The following is a 20,676-nucleotide window of genomic DNA, read 5'->3' as shown; positions in this document are numbered from 1 at the left end:
GATGACAATTAACTGGCATGTCTGAGTATTCTGATTACTGATATATCCCTTTAACCTAGTAATCCCTGTAGCCACTGTAAACGTAAGATAGTCACAAGGAAACACTGACAGCATAAACAGTTTCCACTTCTGTGTAATTAAACTTGTCATTTGTTACAGAAGCCAAGGCAAGTTATCTTTCTTAGTCATTAGTACGAAGGTAGTGACATTTGGCTTAAGCAAACTCAATAAAATGCCAAGAGGAAGTGGATTAGCTTGAAGGATGATGCAGATGATAGCCATTTCTCTATACTCTTGCCCTCACACTGCTACAGAAAAATGACTGCTGATTCGGGTCTTCATGGGAATGGATGGAAAAGCATGTATCTTAAAGGGTTCTGGAATTTTTGTCTAGCTCCTTTCCCAGTAATAATTGTAGTTAACATTTAGTGGGCTTTTATTATGTGGCAGCCAATGTGCTAAATGCTATATTTATGCTAGCCTCATATTTTTTTTTCATATTTAATCCCCATAAAAAGTGAAAGGATACCACCATTATTATCCTCATCCTGTAGTAGAAGAAACTAGATTTAGAAAGATTAAGTAACTTGTCTGAAGTCAGCCAGGCAGTAAATGTCAAAGCCAGAACTCTCTGGCTCCGAAGTCTGTGTTCATAACCTTTGCTCTGGTGCTGGTTAAATTCACTGTGTTCTGTGACCACAGACTAACCCCTTAATCCAATTGGCCTTCTGGGAAAAAAGCCACGTCATTGGTCACAAGTAGAATTGGGTAAGAATGTAGGCAAGGATAATGTTAAAACCATTACCAGTGACTGGGAGGTGAAAGAGAAACCAAAACAGAGAATAAACTATCAACAAAAATCTTCACATGATCTGCCAATATGGGTTATCTGTTTATCAAAACAATAGACTAATTCTGTAAGCAAGAGAACATTTGGGAAAAATATGTCTAACCATGAAATTTCTAGTTGGAATATTCTGAGTATTGATAGGGTAGTGAAGAAACATAAAACATTAACTATATGTTGGCAACTCAGGATAAAATAGACTCATTCATAAGGCATAGTAAGTATTCTTAAAAAAGGGGGTCAATCAATATTTAATTGACAATTATGTTAGGCTGTGTGACAAATACTCGAAGAAAAACAAAGAGGTATGCATGATCACATCCCAATTTTTATTCAAAGTTTACATGTATAAATTTAAAAATTCATGCTCATGCATATGAGAAAAATTAGTATTTTCATTAAACTCAGGATAATCCAAGAATTTTTCATGAAATTACACAGCCTCCTTTGAGCTCCTTGAAGGGGTTTTTGTCCTCTGGAATACCTTTTACTAAGGGATCATCACCAGATCTCTCTTCAACGTAATCTCTTACTTCTTCACAACATTTGGACACCTTGAAGGAAAGGAGAAAGAGCTGAATCTTTTGGTTTAAAACAATACTGCAGAATTCAAGAATGTATTTATTATAATACATTTCCTTGTAGGGTCTTTTTAATGCTATATTCTCTGCTTTCTGCCAAGGAAATGTAATTTACAGGCAAGAAGCAAAAAAGCTACTCCCTCCCCTGTCCTCCTGGATGTCTTCAGACAAAAGAGAAACAGTAGCCACATTCCAGGTAAGGGTTCTTAGCGGACACTGCCGCTGTTACTTTAAAGGAGACAGGATCCAGGGATCAGAACTCAGGTGACAACACAAATGAAGAATGTTAGGAGTGTATACCTTGATTAAATGTTTTTGCTCATTCCAAAAAATGTAACTTGTAAAGGTGGAAGGGAATGGATATATTTTAAATTCTTACTATTAGCCAAGCCCACCCATTATCTCATTTAATTCTGAGATAATGACTTTGGGCAAGGTCACACAGCTGGTACACAGTAAAGCTCAGATTCAAATTCCGAAGCTGTGGCTCTTTCCAATTGTGTATGTCACCCTCCCCCCACTACCTGTTGCCCTTAAGTTGATTCCGACTCTTAGTGACCCATGAGAGATGTTGAACCAGCTTTACTCTTGGGGGTAAGATGGGGGGTGCGCTAAGATGGGTGACTGCATCTTTCTTTTTCCATAAATTGGATTTATTTTTTTTGTTTATAACTGTACTATACCTGATTTATTTCTACATTTCTTCCTCATCCTTCCAAAAAATATGTCGAATTTTGTTTTGCTCCTTATACTAAGTAGCCAATCTACGTGAAACTAAAATAGACATTATTTGTTTTTTATGCAGACATTTGTTGAAAATTGTAAAGAGAAAAAAATTAGATCAATCTGGATCACAAAGTTGAACAACTTCTGTCTAAATCAACTAAATTTCTCGATGGTAGTATTATCATTTTTTTTAAAAAACCTAATATTTTATTATTGAAATATGTATGCATGATTATTTAATTTCTCTATTTTATATCTCCTGCATAATCAGACACATACAAAAATACTGCAAATAAAAGAGAAACTGCTATGAATCTTTTATTCATTTTTTCACTCACTCAAGAAATATTCTTTGAACGTCTACTACATGCATGGGGAATACAAAGGTAGCACTAGTAGGTAAATGTTTTTATCGTGCATGTATTATATATCTTCTCTCTAAAACTCACATTTTCAAATACATTATTACTAGACTAATTTTATAGATGACGAAACTGAGCATGAGAGAATTTACATAATTTCTCAAAGGGTCAGCTCCAGCAAATATCTTCTGAAATCCATTTTCTTTTTCTAGATTATATGTGCAAGCTTTTCTTCAGGCTTATTACCACTCCTGGATTCTAAAAAGTGTGCATATGCAATTTTATTTTAAATTCCTGTAAAATGATTGACCATGACAATGAGCTAATGTTACAAGTTCAGCTCTAAGGAATCGGGGGCCTTTGGCTGATTTATCCCTGGCCTCTGGATCAGAGCCTGCATGTAGGTGGTTCTTAATAAATAAATATCTGAACCGAGCTTTTTAATTTGTTTATGAGCTTCTCTTCACTCATCAAGGAGACCTGGTGGTTAAAGTACTGGGCTGCTAACCCAAAGGTTGGTGGTTGAACCCATAAACCGCACCACCAGAGAAAGATGTGGTAGTCTGTTTCCGTAAAGATTTACAGCCTTGGGGACAGTTCTACTCTGTCCTTTAGGGTTGCTATGAGTTGGAATTGACGCAAGGGCAATAGGTTTGTGTGTTGTTTTTTTTTTTGTAGGCCAAGGAAACATTGGTCATGTGGATCCTTCTTATTATGAAACTTTCAGGTTTATCCACACTTTGAGATGTGCAGTACTTTAGATTCACTCCTTTCCTCCCAAACTGTTCCAGATGCTGGCTGTTTTGGCCTTACCTATATGCCAGAAACAGAGGCTAAATTGCTATCCCACTGAAATGTGAGGTCACTTGCTGGCAGTCACACACTGGAGAACACCCTGGGATGAGCTGTGTGCTTCCACCCTGTCACTCTGCTTCCATTCAATGTTGGCATAAAGCCATTTGGATTGTCTGCCTTTTTCTTCCCCAGAGTCAATCATTATTCACATTCTCATGTTATAGTTGGGAGCAGTGGTACTCTCCTTAGACTCCTAAGACATGTAGTTGAGTATCGGACAATGTCTATTTGACTTTGGAATGAACTGTAACATTTCTTACCTGTAGCTTTGGGGCCCTCTTACATTTATCTCACTTTGAGCCTTTAGTCAGAGCTCAATATACATTGATTACGTAACTCAGTTTCCTTAATTATAGCTTTTGTAGTCCAATATTAAAATTAGTTGGATTTCCAAAAGCCAGGTAGCAGCTGAGTAATGGAGAAAAGGAACCCAACAGCCTGACAGATGGTGATGTGATGTTTGCCCAAAAGAAAAATTCCGAGGTAGACTTACCGCAAGTTAAAATAAACAAGACAACAACCAAACTGCCTGAAAAACAACAATCCTGAGTGTATAAATAATAAAACAACTTCTCAATGTTTCAAGAAAAGAAGATAAAAACAACTCTTCTTTAAAAGGAAACCCTGGTGGCACAGCAGATAAGAGCTATGTCTGCTAACCAAAAGGCTGGAAGTTAAAATCCACCAGGCGCTCCTTGGAAACTCTATGGGGCAGTTCTGCTTTGTCCTATAGGGTTGCTAATCGAGTGAACAGGCAGCGGATTTTGTTTGTCGTTTTTACTCTAAAAGGCTTTTTTTTTCATCTGATGAGGACTTTAACTTTTTTTGGTGTATGCGTGTTCTCGGCTCTTGTGCTGTTTACAGATTTATTTTTTATCTTTACAGCAAAACATGTTTTTGCCTCAGTCTAAATAGAAAGGATAGAAGGGAAGTTTGAGACAATTATAAACTTAAAGAAAGCCAGAAATCCCAATTATGATTGGGAGTAAGAGTTTTGAACAAAGTCTAGAGATAACACGAACTCCTTTTTTCATTTTGACCTGATAAAGTGAGGCTATTTTTTAAAGTTATGAAACATGACTTTATCACTTACCGAGGAACCTTTTTCCACTTTCTTAAAATGAAGAGACCCAAAGCACTTATCTACATTTTCCAAGCTCCAGTCACTATTTGTCTGGTGGAAATTTTCATTTCTTTGCAGTCTCTGCTCCCTCTAAACAGCAGAGAACTGTTGGTAACCGTTTCCAAGGTCGTCAGATGTTTTTAGGAGGAACCAGGGAGTGCTGTTTATGTTCAAAGGAAGAATAGGATGTACTCATTCATTACTGGCCATGACAATGCTGGGGAGGATGAGGGCATAGGTAAAAGTATTTGAACATTATCAAAGTATTGCATTAAATAAAGAGAAGCTGATAAATATAGAAAAGTAAAAACAGAATGCCTAAATGCTTTGCTTTATTTTATTGCTTAGCTAAAATATGGTCTTTGCCTCATAGTCTTTTGTTTATTCCATTTTTTAGCACATCTTTAAAAATGTAAAACCATTCTTACTTAACTAAGTAGTCAAGCAAACACAAGCTAAGAGCTGGATTTGGCCTGAGGGTAATGGTTTGCTGACCACTTGATTTAGAGTCTAAATTGAGATCATTCTGATTCTTAATTTTCTTAATCCAAATGAACTTTTGCCTGAACAATTTATTTTCCCTACGTTGAACCTCTCAATTTACTGTTATCTAACCTGGGACTCCCACAGTCTCTCTAATTTAAAATAAAATTCAAAAGATATCAGCACCTTACCAGCATTCTTTCCAGTGTTACTTCTTTCTTGAGCTGATCAACTTCCATCTGCAATTTGTCCTTTTCCGTCAGGTCCTCGATATTGATCACTGGCATCTTTCACCTGCTAAAAAGGTGGAATGTTAACGCATATTTCTGAATTGCTGGGCTTACTTTGAGTCAATATCAGCCAACCCTTCCCTTATCTCTTGACTTACTAAGTAAACTGTTTCTCTGTTTTTAAATTCCTATGATATAATCGATTTCTCATGAACGCTCTCTGAACAATCCTAGCACTGCACACTAGCCTGGGGAATTTAAAGTGTCTTTTTAATCTTTAATAATATGATTAAACCAAGCATTTGATCCTGAACACCTGCCAGTAGGTTTGTGGGGAGGGGTCAGTTTAGTCAGTACACAATCTTAAATACCCAAAATTCCTCTTTGGCCTGGTCTTCAGCACAGTGTAAAAATTTGGGTCTCTAACCTTCATCTCTAACCCCAAAGCCCTCCATCATATAATTTATGCCAGTTCAATTATTTTGAGGTCATTTTGAGGACTGCCTATTAATCCCCTAAATCCCTAAAGTATTTAACCTGGTATTAACAGGGAACCATATAAAAAGTATCATTATAAGTTCATTACAAATAATGGATTGAAATGTGAAACGAGAATAGAAATATAGTAAAGAACTTTGATAATAGGAAATAAACTAATGTATTGCTTAGAAGTGTTTCTACAAACAATACCTGGAAATTTTCTGTAACACTAGTGGTGTAGTGGTTAAGAGCTATGGCTGCTAACTAAAAGGTTGGCAGTTTGAACCCCCCAAGGGCTCCTTGGAAACCCTATGGGGTAGCTCTACCCTGTCCTATAGGGTCACTATGAGCTGGAATCAACTCAAAGGCAACGGTTTTTGTATTTTTGGTTTTTTATCACAATGAATTGGATAATAACAATGACAAATGTAGCAGGTTAAAGGCGACATAGTGAGAGCTCTCCCTTAATAAGTCACTTGCACAAGAATTCCTGTCTTAGCCTCTGCTTCTCGGGAGCCCAACTTAAGACGAAGTGGATTGTAAGAGGTTTTACAAAAAAGGCCACATGTTTCACAACTTTTACACCCTTAGCATTGCCTATCATTCTACATATTATTTGGTATATAGAAGAGAATCAGGAAGTATTGATAAAGACACTTCACCTATGTCATAAATATTAACCCAGGCTTAGAAACCAAGACATGTTACCTAACCCTACCTTATAACAAATGTTTTCTCAGTTCGGAAATGCTGAGATTCACAATGTTTAATAATATTTAAAATTAAAACTCACTTTATTTAGTGGAAGTGTAGTCTCAGAAGATTAGAGAATTCTTGCCAAAATTTGATACCACAGATCTTGTATGAAAAAAATCAAGGAGAGGAAGTCAGAACCTTCATCTCCCCCAAGGACATCCAGATGCATAGAGAAGGCAGAGTTTATTGACCATGCCAAGCATTCAGTTATATTGAAGTCAATGGTTCATTCAGAAGAATTCAAATATAACATTACCATTATGCATATGAGGCAAAGGTGGTGCAGAGTTGAAATGTCCAGTATCACACAATGGGTGGTGACTGAACCCGAGTTAAGACACTGTCATGGATTGAATTGTGTCACCCAAAAATATCTGTCAACTTGGCTAGGTCATGATTCCCATGTATGATTGTATAATTGTCTGCCATGTTATCATCTGAAGTGATTTCCCTATGTATTGTACATTCTATCACTATGATGTAATAAGACGGATTAGCAGCAGTTGTATCGATGAGATCTACAAGATTAGATAGTGTCTTAAGCCAATCTCTTTTGAGACATAAAAGAGAGAAATGAGTGGAGAGACATGGAAACCTCATACCACCAAGAAAGCAGTGCCAGGAGCAGAAAGTGTCCTTTGGACCTGAGGTTCCTGCACTGAGATGCTCCCAGACCAAGGAAAGACTGATGACAAGGACCTTTCTCCAGAGCCAAAGAGAGAGAAAGCCTTTCCTTGGAGCCTGCGCCCTGAATTCAGACTTCTAGCTTACTGGACTGTGAGAGAATAGATTTTTCTTTGGTAAAGCCATCCACTTGTGGTATTTCTGTTATAGCAGCACTAGATGACTAAGACAGACACAGGTGTTCGCTTTTTTTTAATTGAACTTCAGATGAAGGTTTACAGAACAAACTAGTTTCACATCAAACAGTACACATATTGTTGTATGACATTGATTAACAACCCCACCACATGTCAACACTCTCCTTTCTCAATCCTGCGTTCCCTATTACAAGCTTTCCTGTTCCCTCCTACCTTCCATTCCCCACCCCAGGGCTGATGCGCCCCTTTAGTCTTGTTTCGTTCCATGGGATTGTTCAATCTTTGGCTGAAGGGTGGACCTCAGGAGTGGCCTCATTACTGAGCTGAAAGTGTGCCCGGGGGCCATACTCTCAGTGTTTCTCCAGTCTCTGTCAGGCCAGCAAGTCTGGTCTTTCTTTTTGAGTAAGAATTTTGTTCTACATTTTTCTCCAGCTCTGTCTGGGACCCTGTATTGTGATTCCTGTCAGAGCAGTCAGTGGTGGTAGCCAGGCACCATCTCGTTGTACTGGACTCAGTCTGCTGGAGATCGTGGTAGATGGTCCATTAGTCCTTTGGACTAATCTTTCCCTTATGTCTTTGTTTTTCTTCATTCTTCCTTGCTCCCAAATGGGTGAGACCAGTGCAGTTTCCTAGATGGCCACTCACTGGCTTTTAAAACCCCAGATGCTACTCACCAAAGTAGAATGTAGAACATTTTCTTTATAAACTGTATTATGCCAATTGAACTAGATGTTCCCTGAGACCATGGTCCCCACAGCCCTCAGCCCAGCAGTTCAGTCTCTCAGGGAGTTTGGATGTGTCTGTGGAGCTACCATGGTCCTTCTCCAGTATTGTTTACTGTCTTACCCTTCACCAAAATTACCACTTATCTATTAAGTGTTTTTCCATCCCCACCCATCCCCTTCCTCGTAACCATCGAAGATTTTTTCTTTTTGTATGTAAAACTTTTTTTGAGTTTTTACAGTAGTGGTCTCACACAATATTTGTTGTTTTGTGATTGACTTTTTTCACTCAGCATAATGTCCTCCAGATGCATGCATGTTATGTGATGCTTCACAGATTTATCTTTGCTCTTTAGCATTGTGTAATACTCCATTGTGTGTATGTACCACAGTTTGTTTATCCATTCATCTGTTGATGGGCATCTAGGTTGTTTCTACCTTTTTGCTATCGTGAACAATGCTGTAGTGAACATGGGTGTACATATATCTATTCCTGTGATGACTCTTATCTCTCTAGGATATATTCCTAGGAGTGGGATTGCTGGATCATTATGGTATTTTTATTTCTAGCTTTCTAAGGAAGTGCCATATCATTTTCCAAAATGATTTTATCATTTCGCATTCCCATCAGCAGTGCTTAAGAGCTCTGATCTCCCCACAGCCTCTTCAACATTTGTTATTTTCTGTTTTATTGATTCATGCTAGTAATGCCCCGGGGTAAGATGGTATCTCATTGTGGTTTTCATTTGCATTTCTTTGATGGCTGGAGATTGTGAGCATTTCCTTATGTGTCTGTTGGCCAAATTTCTTCTTTGGTGAAGTGTCTGTTCATTTCCTTTGCCCATTTTTTAATTGGATTATTTGTCTTTTTGTTGTAGAGGTGTTGGATTTTCTTGAAGATTTTGGAGATTAGATCTTTGTCTGATTTGTAATAGCCAATTTTTTTTTCCAGTCTGTGTGTTCTTTTTTTTAGTATTTTGGTGAAGTATTTTGATGAGCATAAGTGTTTAATTTTTAGAAGTTCCAGTTATCTAGGTTATCCTCTGGAACTTGTGTATTGTTAGTTGTGATTTGTATCCTGTTAATGCCATGTATTAGGTCCTCTAGCATTGATCCTATTTTTGCTTCTATGAACTTCATAGTTTTTGGCTTTATATTTAGGTCTTTGATCCATTTTGAGTTAGTTTTTGTATATGGTGTGAGGTATGGGTCCTGTTTCACTTTTTTGCAGATGGATATCCAGTTTTCCAGCACCATTTGTTAAAAAGACTGTCTTTTCCCCATATAAGTGTTTGTTTTCTAATCTGGAGTTTTTCCACACCAGCACATTTCTCTCAGCTACGCTTTCTTCAAACTAGTGCAACAGGAGCAGATTTATTTATTTTTTCAATATCCAGGAATTACACAGAAAGAAAACCCAGAGCTGACGACAAAAGGCATTAAAGCTACCCCTCTTCCCCCATGTTCCAAGGTTTCAGAATTGCAGTGGTTGAGGCCACCTCTCCATGTGGATTCCTAGAGGGGCCAGGTCAGATTCTTGGCCATATTACCAACCATCCTCACCCCTCCCTCTGTCAGAATACAAGGAGAGAACTGAGAGCCCATAGACCAATGAGTTAAAGTAGCAATTACAGCTAACCCAGGGTAGAAACGTTAGCAGTTAACAGATGTTTGCCTTTTTACCTCTTCTTCCTTCCTGCACTTCCATCAGAAGATCTAAGGTACAGAAAAGGGAGGAAGAGAAGAGGAGTGGGAAGAAGTGTCTCAGGGTTGTACCCCATTCTCAGAGCAACAGTTGTCAATGAGGACAATACTGCCCCCTAGGGGGCCTTTTCAAAATGTGTGAGGGTTGTCATGGTTTTTACTGGGTTTTGTGAGTATAGGTGAGGGAAGTCAGATAATCTGCATTTCCCAGGACTCTACTGCATAAGAACTATCCCGCATTCACCAAGACTGTCAAGCATGTCAAACATTCATGTAGGCAAAATCCTATTCATAATTATTTGAACTTTGAACCTAACTTCATCTTACATATGAACATAAAATAAATTTTCATGGGTTAATGTGCAATGAATATTCCAATAAAGCAAACATTTTATACATCAAGAGAAGATGATATTTTTATTACATTGGGACCTTACCAATAATTTTTTACCTTTTCAGAAAATCATGTCACCCACTGAGCATGATGTATGCGTTGGTCTATATTTTTAGCTGTTGTGTCCGTGGTGATTCTACACGTAGGTAAAAGTATCTGGCCACTTTATTGTGCTATCTGATGTAGTAGTGAAGAGGATTTTCATACTGAGACACACTTGCATTCATTCTAATTTGCTTCTCTTTTTGTGTTCTTTATAATAAAATCCAGACTTCATACTGATGGCTTTAAATGGCCCATTATGAAATACTTCTTATAAAAAAACAGACTCTGGGTCAGATGGGGTTGAAAATCTTTATCGTAGAGCTCCAGCAGGAGGGGAGGAAAGGCATGTTGCCTTGCACTTTTCCTGGTCTTAACTACCAGGATGAGCTCTTAATAGCAAAATGGCTAACAAGGAAGATATCTAATCTTTTGTTAAGGGAGCAGCTACTCCTTGAGAAGCGGGAGTTAAACATAGCATAATTTGTGAGGAAATTTCTGGGAAAAAATAAAATGTTTTATACTTATATTCCAATAAGCTGAGAATTCAAAAAAAATCAAAATAAAAAAAAATAGGTGAGGGGTTGTTTCCATTGGCAAAGTGTGGGATTTGAGGGCAGATATGTTCAGCAATGCAATTGAGTCATGGGGCCTGAAACAGAGGGGTAGGGGCCTTTCTTAACTACACCACGTGTTAGTGTTTTTCTAAACTCTTTGGGAGGATATATCTGAGTAGCTTAAGTGTTTCACTAATGCTTTTCAGAGTTCCCATGAGTTTCTTATTAATTTTTTTAGAATTAAGATGGGCTAGATTGAAAAAAAAAAATTTTTTTTTTTTTCTTAGTCTAGCCTATTAAAGTTTTGGAGCCCTGATGGTATAGTGGTTAAGAGCTCAGCTGCCAACCAAAAAGCTGGCAGTTCAGATTCACTAGCTGATTCTTGGAAACCCTATGGAGCGGTTCTACTCTGTCCTATAGGGTTGCTATGAGTCAGAATCAACTCAACAGCAACAAGTTTGTTTTTTGTTTGTTTTAGTCTAAAATTAAAAACCAGTTGCTACTGAGTCAACTCCAACTCATGGTGAGTTGGAATATGTGTGTCATGGGTAGAACTGTGTTCCACTGGGTTTTAAGTAGCTGATTTTTCAGAAGTAGATCATGAAGCCCTTCTTTTCAGGAAACTCTGGGTGGACTTTAACCTCCACCTTTTTGGTTTACCAGATGACCACTTTGATTATCCAAAGAATCCCAGATTCTTTGAAACAGTAGTGTTGCCAGCACATGTTAAATATTATTTGATTTATAGGCATTCAGTTGGACACCACTTTTAAGAAACATATTCACCGTATTATTCACAATAAATATGTAATCATATGCTTGTAAACTTGCTAATCCCATAATATTTTTGTTTGTTCGTTTTGGCATTCTATTTGGGATTACACAATGATTACAGCTAATATTTTATTTATTCCTTCAATAACTATTTATTGAGTGCATCTGTTCTAGATGCTTGAGGGTAGAGCAAGAGAAATATGAGCTTAAAAAAACTGCCCTCCAACCTTCACGACTCCAAAAAAATCTGTAGTCTGTAAGAATTTGAAATTCTGTTCTGTGTTTCCCCTCTTTGATTAGGATTCTTCTACGAAATCTTTTATCAGAATGTTCAGTAATGGTAGCCAGGCACTGTCCAGTTCTTCTGGTCTCATGGCAAAGGTGGCAGTTGTTCATGGAGGCAGTAAGCCACACATGTCCTGAGATAATCTTTAAAACTTGAACCAAAAATATTTCCTCAAGTCTTCTTAAAACCAAACTAGTAAAAAATGTCTGCCTTGAGCATTATGCCCTTTTAAGAACTATCTATGTGGGATCAAATTGACAACAGCAACTTGAAAGATTAGATAGAAACCTCAGGGGGCAGTGAATTTATATAATCAATGTCACTAAACGGTACATGTAGAAACGGTTGAATTGGTGTATATTTTGCTGTGTATATTCTCAACAATAACAACAAAATGGAATTAAGAAAAAAAAAACTGCCTTCAAGGAGTTTACATTCTAGTGGGGGAGACAGAAAATAAACAAGATGCGGATGTTATTGTGTGCTGTCGAGCTGATTCTGACTCATAGAGACAGAGAATAGGACAGAGTAGAACCACCTCAAACAGTTTCCTAGGCTGTAAGCTTTATGAGAGCAAATCACCAGGACTTTTCTCTCACTGAGCAGCTGGTTTGTTCAAACCTTCTACCTTTCCGTTAGCAGCCGAGAACTTAACCACTACACCACCAGAGTTCCATCAATAAACAACATACAAAAGTCAAGTATACAGCATATTAGATTGTGATAAGTGCTAAGGCAAAAGATAAAGCAGGGAAGGGGAATAGGAGTGTTAAGAGCGATGTCACTGTAGTAACTGATTTTAATTTTAGCCAATGGGGCCTACTTCTCACTTTATATATACATATACACAACATATATATATATATATATATATATAAAATTCTTAACTTATTGGAATATAAGCATAAAAAATGTTTTATTTTTCCCTCAGAAATTGCCTCACAAATTATGCTATGTTTAACTACCATTTCCCAATGAGTACCTACTCCCTTAACAACTTTTTGAACAGGTATCTTCATGCTATTTGAATGAAGACCTAAAGGAAATGACAGAGTAGACCACGTAGATCTCTAAGAGAATAGCATCCAAATTACAGCAAGTACAGGGGAAGCAGTGAGCCAGGATGAATACAAGGAGCCAAGTGAATATGAGGGAAGAGTAGTATGTAATATCAGTGATCATGGGGTCTTGCAGGCCATTGCAAAACACTGACTTTAGTCTGAGTGACTTATGAAACATTTCAGGGTTTTGAGTAATAGAGTAACATTATCTGACATACATGGCAGAATTTCTCTGGCAGCTATATTGAGGCTGGACCATAGGGGGCAAAGGTGGAAGCAGGTTCTAAGACCACTTAGAAGGCAATTTCAATAATTGAGGTGAGTTTTTTATGATGGTGGCTAATACCAGGGTGATAGGGGATGGGGACAGATGATGAGATTCTAAATATACTTTGAAAGTAGAGGCAATAAGATGTACCGACAGATCAGATGTAGGGTGAATATGAAAGAGAGAACATGACTCCAAAGTTTTCGGCCTGGAAGAAGGAATTTGCTATTTTCTGATATCAGGAAGTTTGTGAGAAGGGGGAATTCTAGGTACAAGATGTTTGTTAGACATTCATTTGAGTAGGCCGACAGGAACCTGGGGGAGAGGCCAAAATTTACAGGAGAATCGTGGGAATGGATGAGAATAGCCAGGGTAAATAGGAAAGAGGACAAAGGCCTAAACCCTAGGGCACTCAGGCAGATGAGATGAAATAAGCAAAAGCAGATGAAGAGTATTGTCATGAAGACTAAATGAGATATTAACTATAGTTTTTGAGCATTTATAATGTGCCAGACACTGTGCTGAACACTTATATGCAATGTCTCCACCCCTTTATAGCAATTTGTGTACTCTTCTTTCTGTCTTTCTGCCTGGGCCTAAAAATGACAGCAGCTAAAGGGATTTATTTATTCAGCAAATGTTTATTCAGTAAATATCATGGGTCAAACACTTTTTCAATTGCTTGGGGATACAGCAGCAAACAAAATCATCTTTCTTATTTCTTACTGTGTTTATACTTCCTCACTATAGAAATCATTCTTTTCAGATGAATGTTTTTAGGTCTCATTTAAGGTAGTTTGCGTTTTTCTTTTTTCTCCAACTAGGCAGGCTGATCACAAATTTTATCATGTTTGGTTTCTGAAAGCCAATTGCTTTTGGATCAGTTGTCATTTTATTATGTGAATACCATTCTCTTTCAACATGTTAACTTATTTTTAAGATATGCTTGACTTATAGACTCTACAACAATGCACTTTCTTCCACAAAGGAACTCCATTTCTCTGTTTCTACTTAGCCCCTAGGGTTTTAAAGACACTTGCAAAGAAGAGGGATCATGCTGATAATAAGTTCTAAAACAAATGATAATTTGTTTTCTACAGATGTTTATGAGATCCTTCTTCCCAGGTCTTGTTCTTGGCACTGGAGATACATTGATGAGTAATATAGGTAAGATTTATGCTCTCACAGAGCTTGTGTAATAGTAAAAGGAGAAGACAAGTAAAATAAAAATAAAAAAGGAGAACAATTTCCAATGATCAGTGTTATGAAGGTAATCTGTGAAACCATAAAGTGATAAGAAGTGACTGGGATGTGGAGCAACATTATGTAGACTGATTAGAGGTAGTGCAAGTAGGACCAAGATCCAACTGCCAAGAAGGAGACAGAATAGTGGAAATCAGAGGACAATCATTTCATGCAGGGGGAAGAGCCAAGCAGAGGGAACGGTCATATAAAAACATGAGGTGGGAACTATCTTGGAAATAGGCAGCACAGTGAAGCTTAAGTATAGCAAGATCAAGAGATATTAAGGGCGACAGTGGTCAGATACTATAAGGCCTTACAAACCATGATAAGGAATAATATAAAAAGTGCGTTGTTGTAGAGTCTGTAAGTCAAGCATATCTTAATAATGTAAAAAGCTAATGGAGTGTTTTCAATTTTAGGGGGAAGGATTGGGGTGTTGTGACATGGTAAGATTTATGTGTCAACAATATTCTGACTGCTGTGTGTTGGTTGTTTGAGGGAGAACAAAAGTAGAAACTAGGAATTTAGATAAAAACCTAATATATTCCCATAAGAAATGATGGATTTGAACTATATTGGTGGCTGTGGGAATAAAGAAAAATGGGTAGATTTGAAACGTGACTTGGATGTAAAACTTACAAGACTGTTAATGGATTGAATAATGAAGAGATGAGAGGTGTCAAGAATGACTCCAAAGGTTTTGGCTTGATAATTTGGATTAAACAAACAAACAACAACAACAAAGCCCGAATGAAAGCACTCCAGATGGAAACTGTTAAAACCTGGGTGTGTGTGTCCTCAGTGGTAAGACAGAGAGTGATGTTATGGAGGAATGAGAGGAGTGAAGCTATTGAGAAAGCAAGAGGTGAGGAACCCAGAGCAGTAGCCAAGGGGTCGCTGTCAGTAGACCAGGAACGTTGCCTCCACTGTAACAGGAAGAAAGACAGAGAACATAGGAGATTCATTTGACCAGCAGGAACAAGTTGCCCTTCCCTGGCTGGTTCAATATATATCTAGTGCAGGCTAGTTTATTTAAGATGCAAAAACTTTTCCACATGAATTTAGGACAAATGAATATTTGGAGGGCTTATGGAGCACTTTAGTAAATAACCAACCTAGTTTAACTAACCTGAGATTTTTGTCTATACCATAATAGGAAGATTGTTGCAAGAAAAGATGTCTTTACACTTGAAAGGTCAAGGTCCAGTACTTTCTGCTAAATATAACTCTGAAAATGAGGACTTTAGTGATTAACTCTCTCAATCGTCTAATCTGATTATCAACCTTAGCAGATGTTCCTCTAAGAGCATTACAGCAATGTATTTAAATTGTAGCTATCTGTTTGCTCTCAATTATTAACTTTATGTTGGAGTGAAAGGCAAATCTGAGATAGGGCGCTCCAGGTACTGAACCAGGATCATGAGCACATGTTATGTATAATGAGCCTGACTTTGTCCCTAGCTAATGTGGAGGAAAAGACTAGGTGACAGCAGGGGATTTGGATTCAAGCTGCCTGTTATTTGTATTATGCTGTTGTCCATAGTTGTTGGCAAGTTGACTACAACTCATGGAGACCTTATGTTCACCAGAACAAAACGTTGCCCTGTCCTGCACCATCTTCGCAATCGTTGGTATGCTCAAGTCCACTGTTGTGGTCGCTGTATATTTTGAGTGCTTTACAACCTAGGGGGCTCACTTTTCAGCACTATATCAGACAATATTTTGTTGATATTTATAAAACTTTCATTGGCTAAATTTTGGAAGTGGGTTCCCAGGCCTCTCTTCCTACTCAGTCTCAGTCTGGAAGCTCTTCTGAAACCTGTCCTCCATGGGTGACCATGCTGGTATAGCTTCCAGCATCATAGCAACACACAAGTCACCATAGTATGACAAACTGTTAGACAGGTGGGTGGTTGAGCAAAATGTATACCATATTTTAAACATTTAGTCAGTTTTTTAATAATAAGTGAATGAAGGAATGATCATAGGAAGAGAAGCTTCATATCCTTCACTATCTCTTTATGTCTAAGGGGAACAGGAATGATAAAACTAGGCATACAGAATATCTTATTGTTTTATGAAGCCCCGTGTTATTATATAACACTCTCGAATACCCTCCCTGTCCGACAGAGGGAGCATTGGAGTAAACGTTGTTTTCTACAGGGCCCAACTCACAAGAAAAATGCTTAGTTGGTGAAGGAATTGCCTAAACTTCAACAAACCCTCACAATCTCTAGTCTCTCACAGCAGATTAACAGCCTTTCTTAGCAGATGTGTAAACTCCTCGTTAGCGTCAGCGGGCCTTATTTCAAGTTTTATTTTGACAGGACTTATACTAACAGGCAGCAAGAATTATCTTGGTTCATTATTGTTGTTGTTAGATGCCATGGAGTCAGTTCCTACTCATGGTGACCTTACATACAACAGAACGAAACGCTGCCCGGTCCTGCGCCATCCTCACAATCGTTGTTATGCTTAAACCCATTGTTGCACCCACTGTGTCAATCCATCTCCTTGAAGCTCTTCCTCTTTTTCACTGACCTTACTTTACCAAGCATGATGTCCTTCTCCAGGGACTGATCCCTCCTGAGGACATGTCCAAAGTATATGAGACGTAGTCTCACCATCCTTACTTCTGAGCATTCTGGTTGTACTTCTTCCAAGACAGATTTGTTCATTCTTTTGATAGCCCATGGTATATTCAATATTCTTCTCCAATGCCACAATTCAAAGGCGATAATGATGAATGCAACACCATTCCTCTTCAAGTTGTTGTTCCTGGCATAGTAAATCATGCGATTGTCTGATTCAAAATAGCCAATATCAGTACATTTCAGCTCACTAATGCCTGCCTAGGATATCAATGTTTATACATTCCATTTCATTTGACGACCTCAATTTTCCTCAGTTCATACTTCATACATTCCACGTTCCGATTATTAATGGATGTTTGCAGCTATTTCTTCACATTTTGAGTCATGCCACATCAGCAAATGAAGGTCCTGAAAGCGTAACTCCATCCGTATCATTAAGGTCTACTCTACTTTGAAGAGGCAGCTGTCCCCTAGTCGTCTTTTGAGCGTCTTCCAATCTGAGGGGCCCATCTTCCGACACTATGTCATCAGTGTTCCACTGCTTTTCATAAGATTTTCACTGGTTAATCTTTTCAGAAGTAGACTGCGGGGTCCTTTTTCCTAGCCTATCTTAGTCCGGAAGCTCAGCTGAAACTGTTCCGCCATGGGTGACCCTGCTCATGTTTGAATACTGGTGGCATAGCTTCCAGCATCACAGCAACACGCAAGTCTCCACAGTAGGACAAACTGACAAAAGTGTTGGGGCTTAGTTCGCCAAGGAGATGTAAATTTAACATCTTAAGTGACCAAGCCATGTAATATATATCCCCAAATTGCTGGACTCCATTCGTTCTAGTCATTCGCACACAGCCAGACATCCTCTCTCCCTTTCTTAGATTCACCCACTAAGCCTGTGGGAAGCTCAAGAGATAAGAGTACCATATAAGATTTGTGAACTCAAGGAGCTAATGTGGTCCAAGTCAACTTCGTATCCAATTTCGTGGGGCAGAGGGAGCTGTGAAGAAGATCCAGGACAGGGATCTGGCACATGCATAGGTGCTCCTGAACTCACTGTAGCTGTGGCCATCTTCTAATTCTTGTATTCACTGTGTTCTACTCTAGGGGCTCTGAACAGTAAAAAGAACCCAGGCTTGGACAGATTGCAAAGTATGCAGGACTGAGAATCAAGAACTGTGGGTTCTAGTCTCAGCTCTGCCAATAACTATCGTAAGTAAACATGCCCATCCATTTCATCTTTCTATGTCTTAGTTTATGCCTTTGTAAAGTAAAAATACTGGAACAAATGGTATTTATAGTTCCTTTCAGCATTCAAATTACAAGAATTCCATGCCTTATTTTACATAACTCTGAACTATTTTGAGCCCCTGTCTTTTAGCCAGAGCCACTTATAGTTGTCACTTAGTGTAACATGAAAAGACACTGTGGATGACTGTTTTGCCCAGTTCCCTCCTAGTCTTGCACTTCCTGTTGACTTTGGACAAGACAATTCTTTTACTCAGCCTGCGGTGACTTTTTGGCGAGACACTGGCTTAAGGAGGTAGAAGCACTACAACATGCCTCTGGAGGCAGATTGTACCGGTCACTTAGCTCCTTCCGGATGACCCAAAGGGTAAATTCAGTCACGTCAAAGTAATTCAAAACACATAGTTGCTATTGAGTCGACGTTGACTCACGATGACCCCATGTATGTCAGAGTAGAATCATGACTCATCCATAGGGTTTTCAATGGCTGATTTTTTGGAAGAAGATTCCTAGGTCTTTCTGCTGAGGTGCCTCTGGGTAAATTCGAACCTCCAACCTTTTGGTTAGCAGCCGACAGCGTTTAACCAGGAACTCCAATATCAAATAACCATTGTCATTGAGTCGATTCCTACTCATAGTGACTCTATAGGACAGAACAGAACTACCCCCATAGGATTCCCAAGGCTGTAATCTTTACAGGAGCAGACTGTCACATCTTTCTCCCACAGAGTGGCTGGGTTCGAACTGCCAACCTTCCCATTAGCATCCAAGTACTTAACTGCTGTGCCACTAGGGCTTCTTAATGTCAAAGTAGTCCCCAGAAAATAGAGATTCCCCTTATTTGGAAGATATCTTCTTCGTGGATATAAAACCCTCAAGTATTTCACAATTAAGAGGAACAATTCCCTTTCTGATCTCTTTGCTGGACCATCTCAAACTTCTAACTACCCAACTTGTTCAATTCTCTTTACCTCTTCTTCCTTGTTCCTGCTCTGTGGTCATAAAAGTGTTAAAGATGTATATGCCTATTTGGCATAGAAAGGAAAGAAAACTAACTTTACAGAGTTCCTCACTGGCCACTGATCTCTGCCTGTAGCCACAGAAGAATGAGAAGCCTATTTCTGCCCCCCTCCTACTCCCACTCAATTCATTACAAAGCTTGCCTGAGTGGATTGAGTATTTTACTCTGGTTGCCAGCCCTGAAGTTCGATGCCCCCAGAAAAAGCCATCACAAAGTGATGTCTGATTGCTGTGACACCTTCCTAGGCAGAGAGACGGCCTTTGAGCTCAGCTAACAAGCAAAGCTGTTGGAAATAAGGTCAGAGGTTCTTGTTGCTCAGCTTCCTGATTATGGTTGATGTTCCATTTCGTGTCAGGCCCAAACTGGGCTGTGGAATATGGGATGATCTGGATAGGTCTGTGCAGGTGTGTGAGGAGGCGGAAACACAAATCTTTCGATATCCAGACACTTCCTATGTAATTCTCATAACATACTTGGGAGGTAGTAATAGTCCCCATTTTACAGATAAGGAAACTGAGGCTTGGATTTTAGGTAATTTGTCCGAATGAATAAAAAATAAAACCTGCGTCTTTTCTACCAGGTCTGTTTTTCTATTATTATTTTTCATGCTATTTCCCAAAATACCTGCCCATATTGAAAAGGTTCCTCTTTATATAGGAACCAAAGAATGATTTAAAAAAAAAAAAAAAAAAAGGCCAATAGCTGAGTACAAAGAACAGATGCAGCAAAAGTCAAGGCTGAATGTCAGTTCTAACTTATCACGAGTGTTTGGATTTTATTTTAGTCCAATTTAGAGATATACTCAATCATATTCAGAAGAACAGAGAAGTTCGAATTTAACTTTTCTTCTGTACATGATTTTGGTAAACGGTAAAATGTTCCTCCCCTAATAATATTTTGGGAAGGAACTGGGAAGAGTCTCTTCTGATTCTCCTATGAATGTGACTTCTCAAAACTGGCTGGCTGTCTCGCATATTGGAGCAGCTCGCACTGACTCTGGAGACCTGGCAGGACACATTTCTTTCCAATTCTGCATTCAGTGATGCCTCCCTAGTAGCTTGAAATCAGCCATGGTGGGAGTATTTACTCCACAGAAATCAGAAAACTATCGTTTTATTATTATTATTATTCAGATAGGGCTCTTCTCTTTCCTTTTGGTGAGCTGGTTGTTAAACCTTTACCCTCAAACCACTGGCTGCATTCTTAATCACAGATGTGTGGTCAGCGAAGCTGACAGAGTACGCTGAGTACACTATTTCCAGGCTAGGCTAGTTTTTCTATGAATATGACTCTACGACTGTTATCAGGATGATCGTAAACTAGCACAAAGGGTATAGTGTGAAAAATATCCCAGAATATTAACCCACCGTGAATGGGTGTCCTGTACTTTTTAGGAAGTCCCAGAAACTTGGAAGAATCCTGTAAGCTCCCACTGGTGTCCTCAAGAAAGGAAGAAATAATTTATTCACCTGAAAATGCTGAACTGGAGCGTGGGTATATAT

General features: G+C 38.6%; 1 protein-coding gene across 1 annotated transcript; it reads right to left on the bottom strand.

Annotated features, from left to right (window-relative positions):
• Positions 1-1,257: 1,257 nt before the first annotated feature.
• On the bottom strand, positions 1,258-5,441 carry GNGT1 (G protein subunit gamma transducin 1). Its single transcript, XM_049894759.1, has 3 exons — positions 5,366-5,441; positions 5,169-5,274; positions 1,258-1,401 (listed from the first exon to the last, which is right to left on the bottom strand). The coding sequence occupies exons 2-3, from the start codon at positions 5,262-5,264 to the stop codon at positions 1,273-1,275; spliced, it is 225 nt and encodes a 74-aa protein (XP_049750716.1). The 5' UTR covers positions 5,265-5,274; positions 5,366-5,441; the 3' UTR covers positions 1,258-1,272.
• Between the last annotated feature and the right edge of the window lie 15,235 nt (positions 5,442-20,676).

This window comes from Elephas maximus, chromosome 8 (assembly GCF_024166365.1).
Source record: "Elephas maximus indicus isolate mEleMax1 chromosome 8, mEleMax1 primary haplotype, whole genome shotgun sequence".
NCBI classification, from domain to species: Eukaryota; Metazoa; Chordata; class Mammalia; order Proboscidea; family Elephantidae; genus Elephas; species Elephas maximus.
Note: the sequence above shows the minus strand (reverse complement) of the source record. Positions and strands in the feature narration are given on the sequence as shown.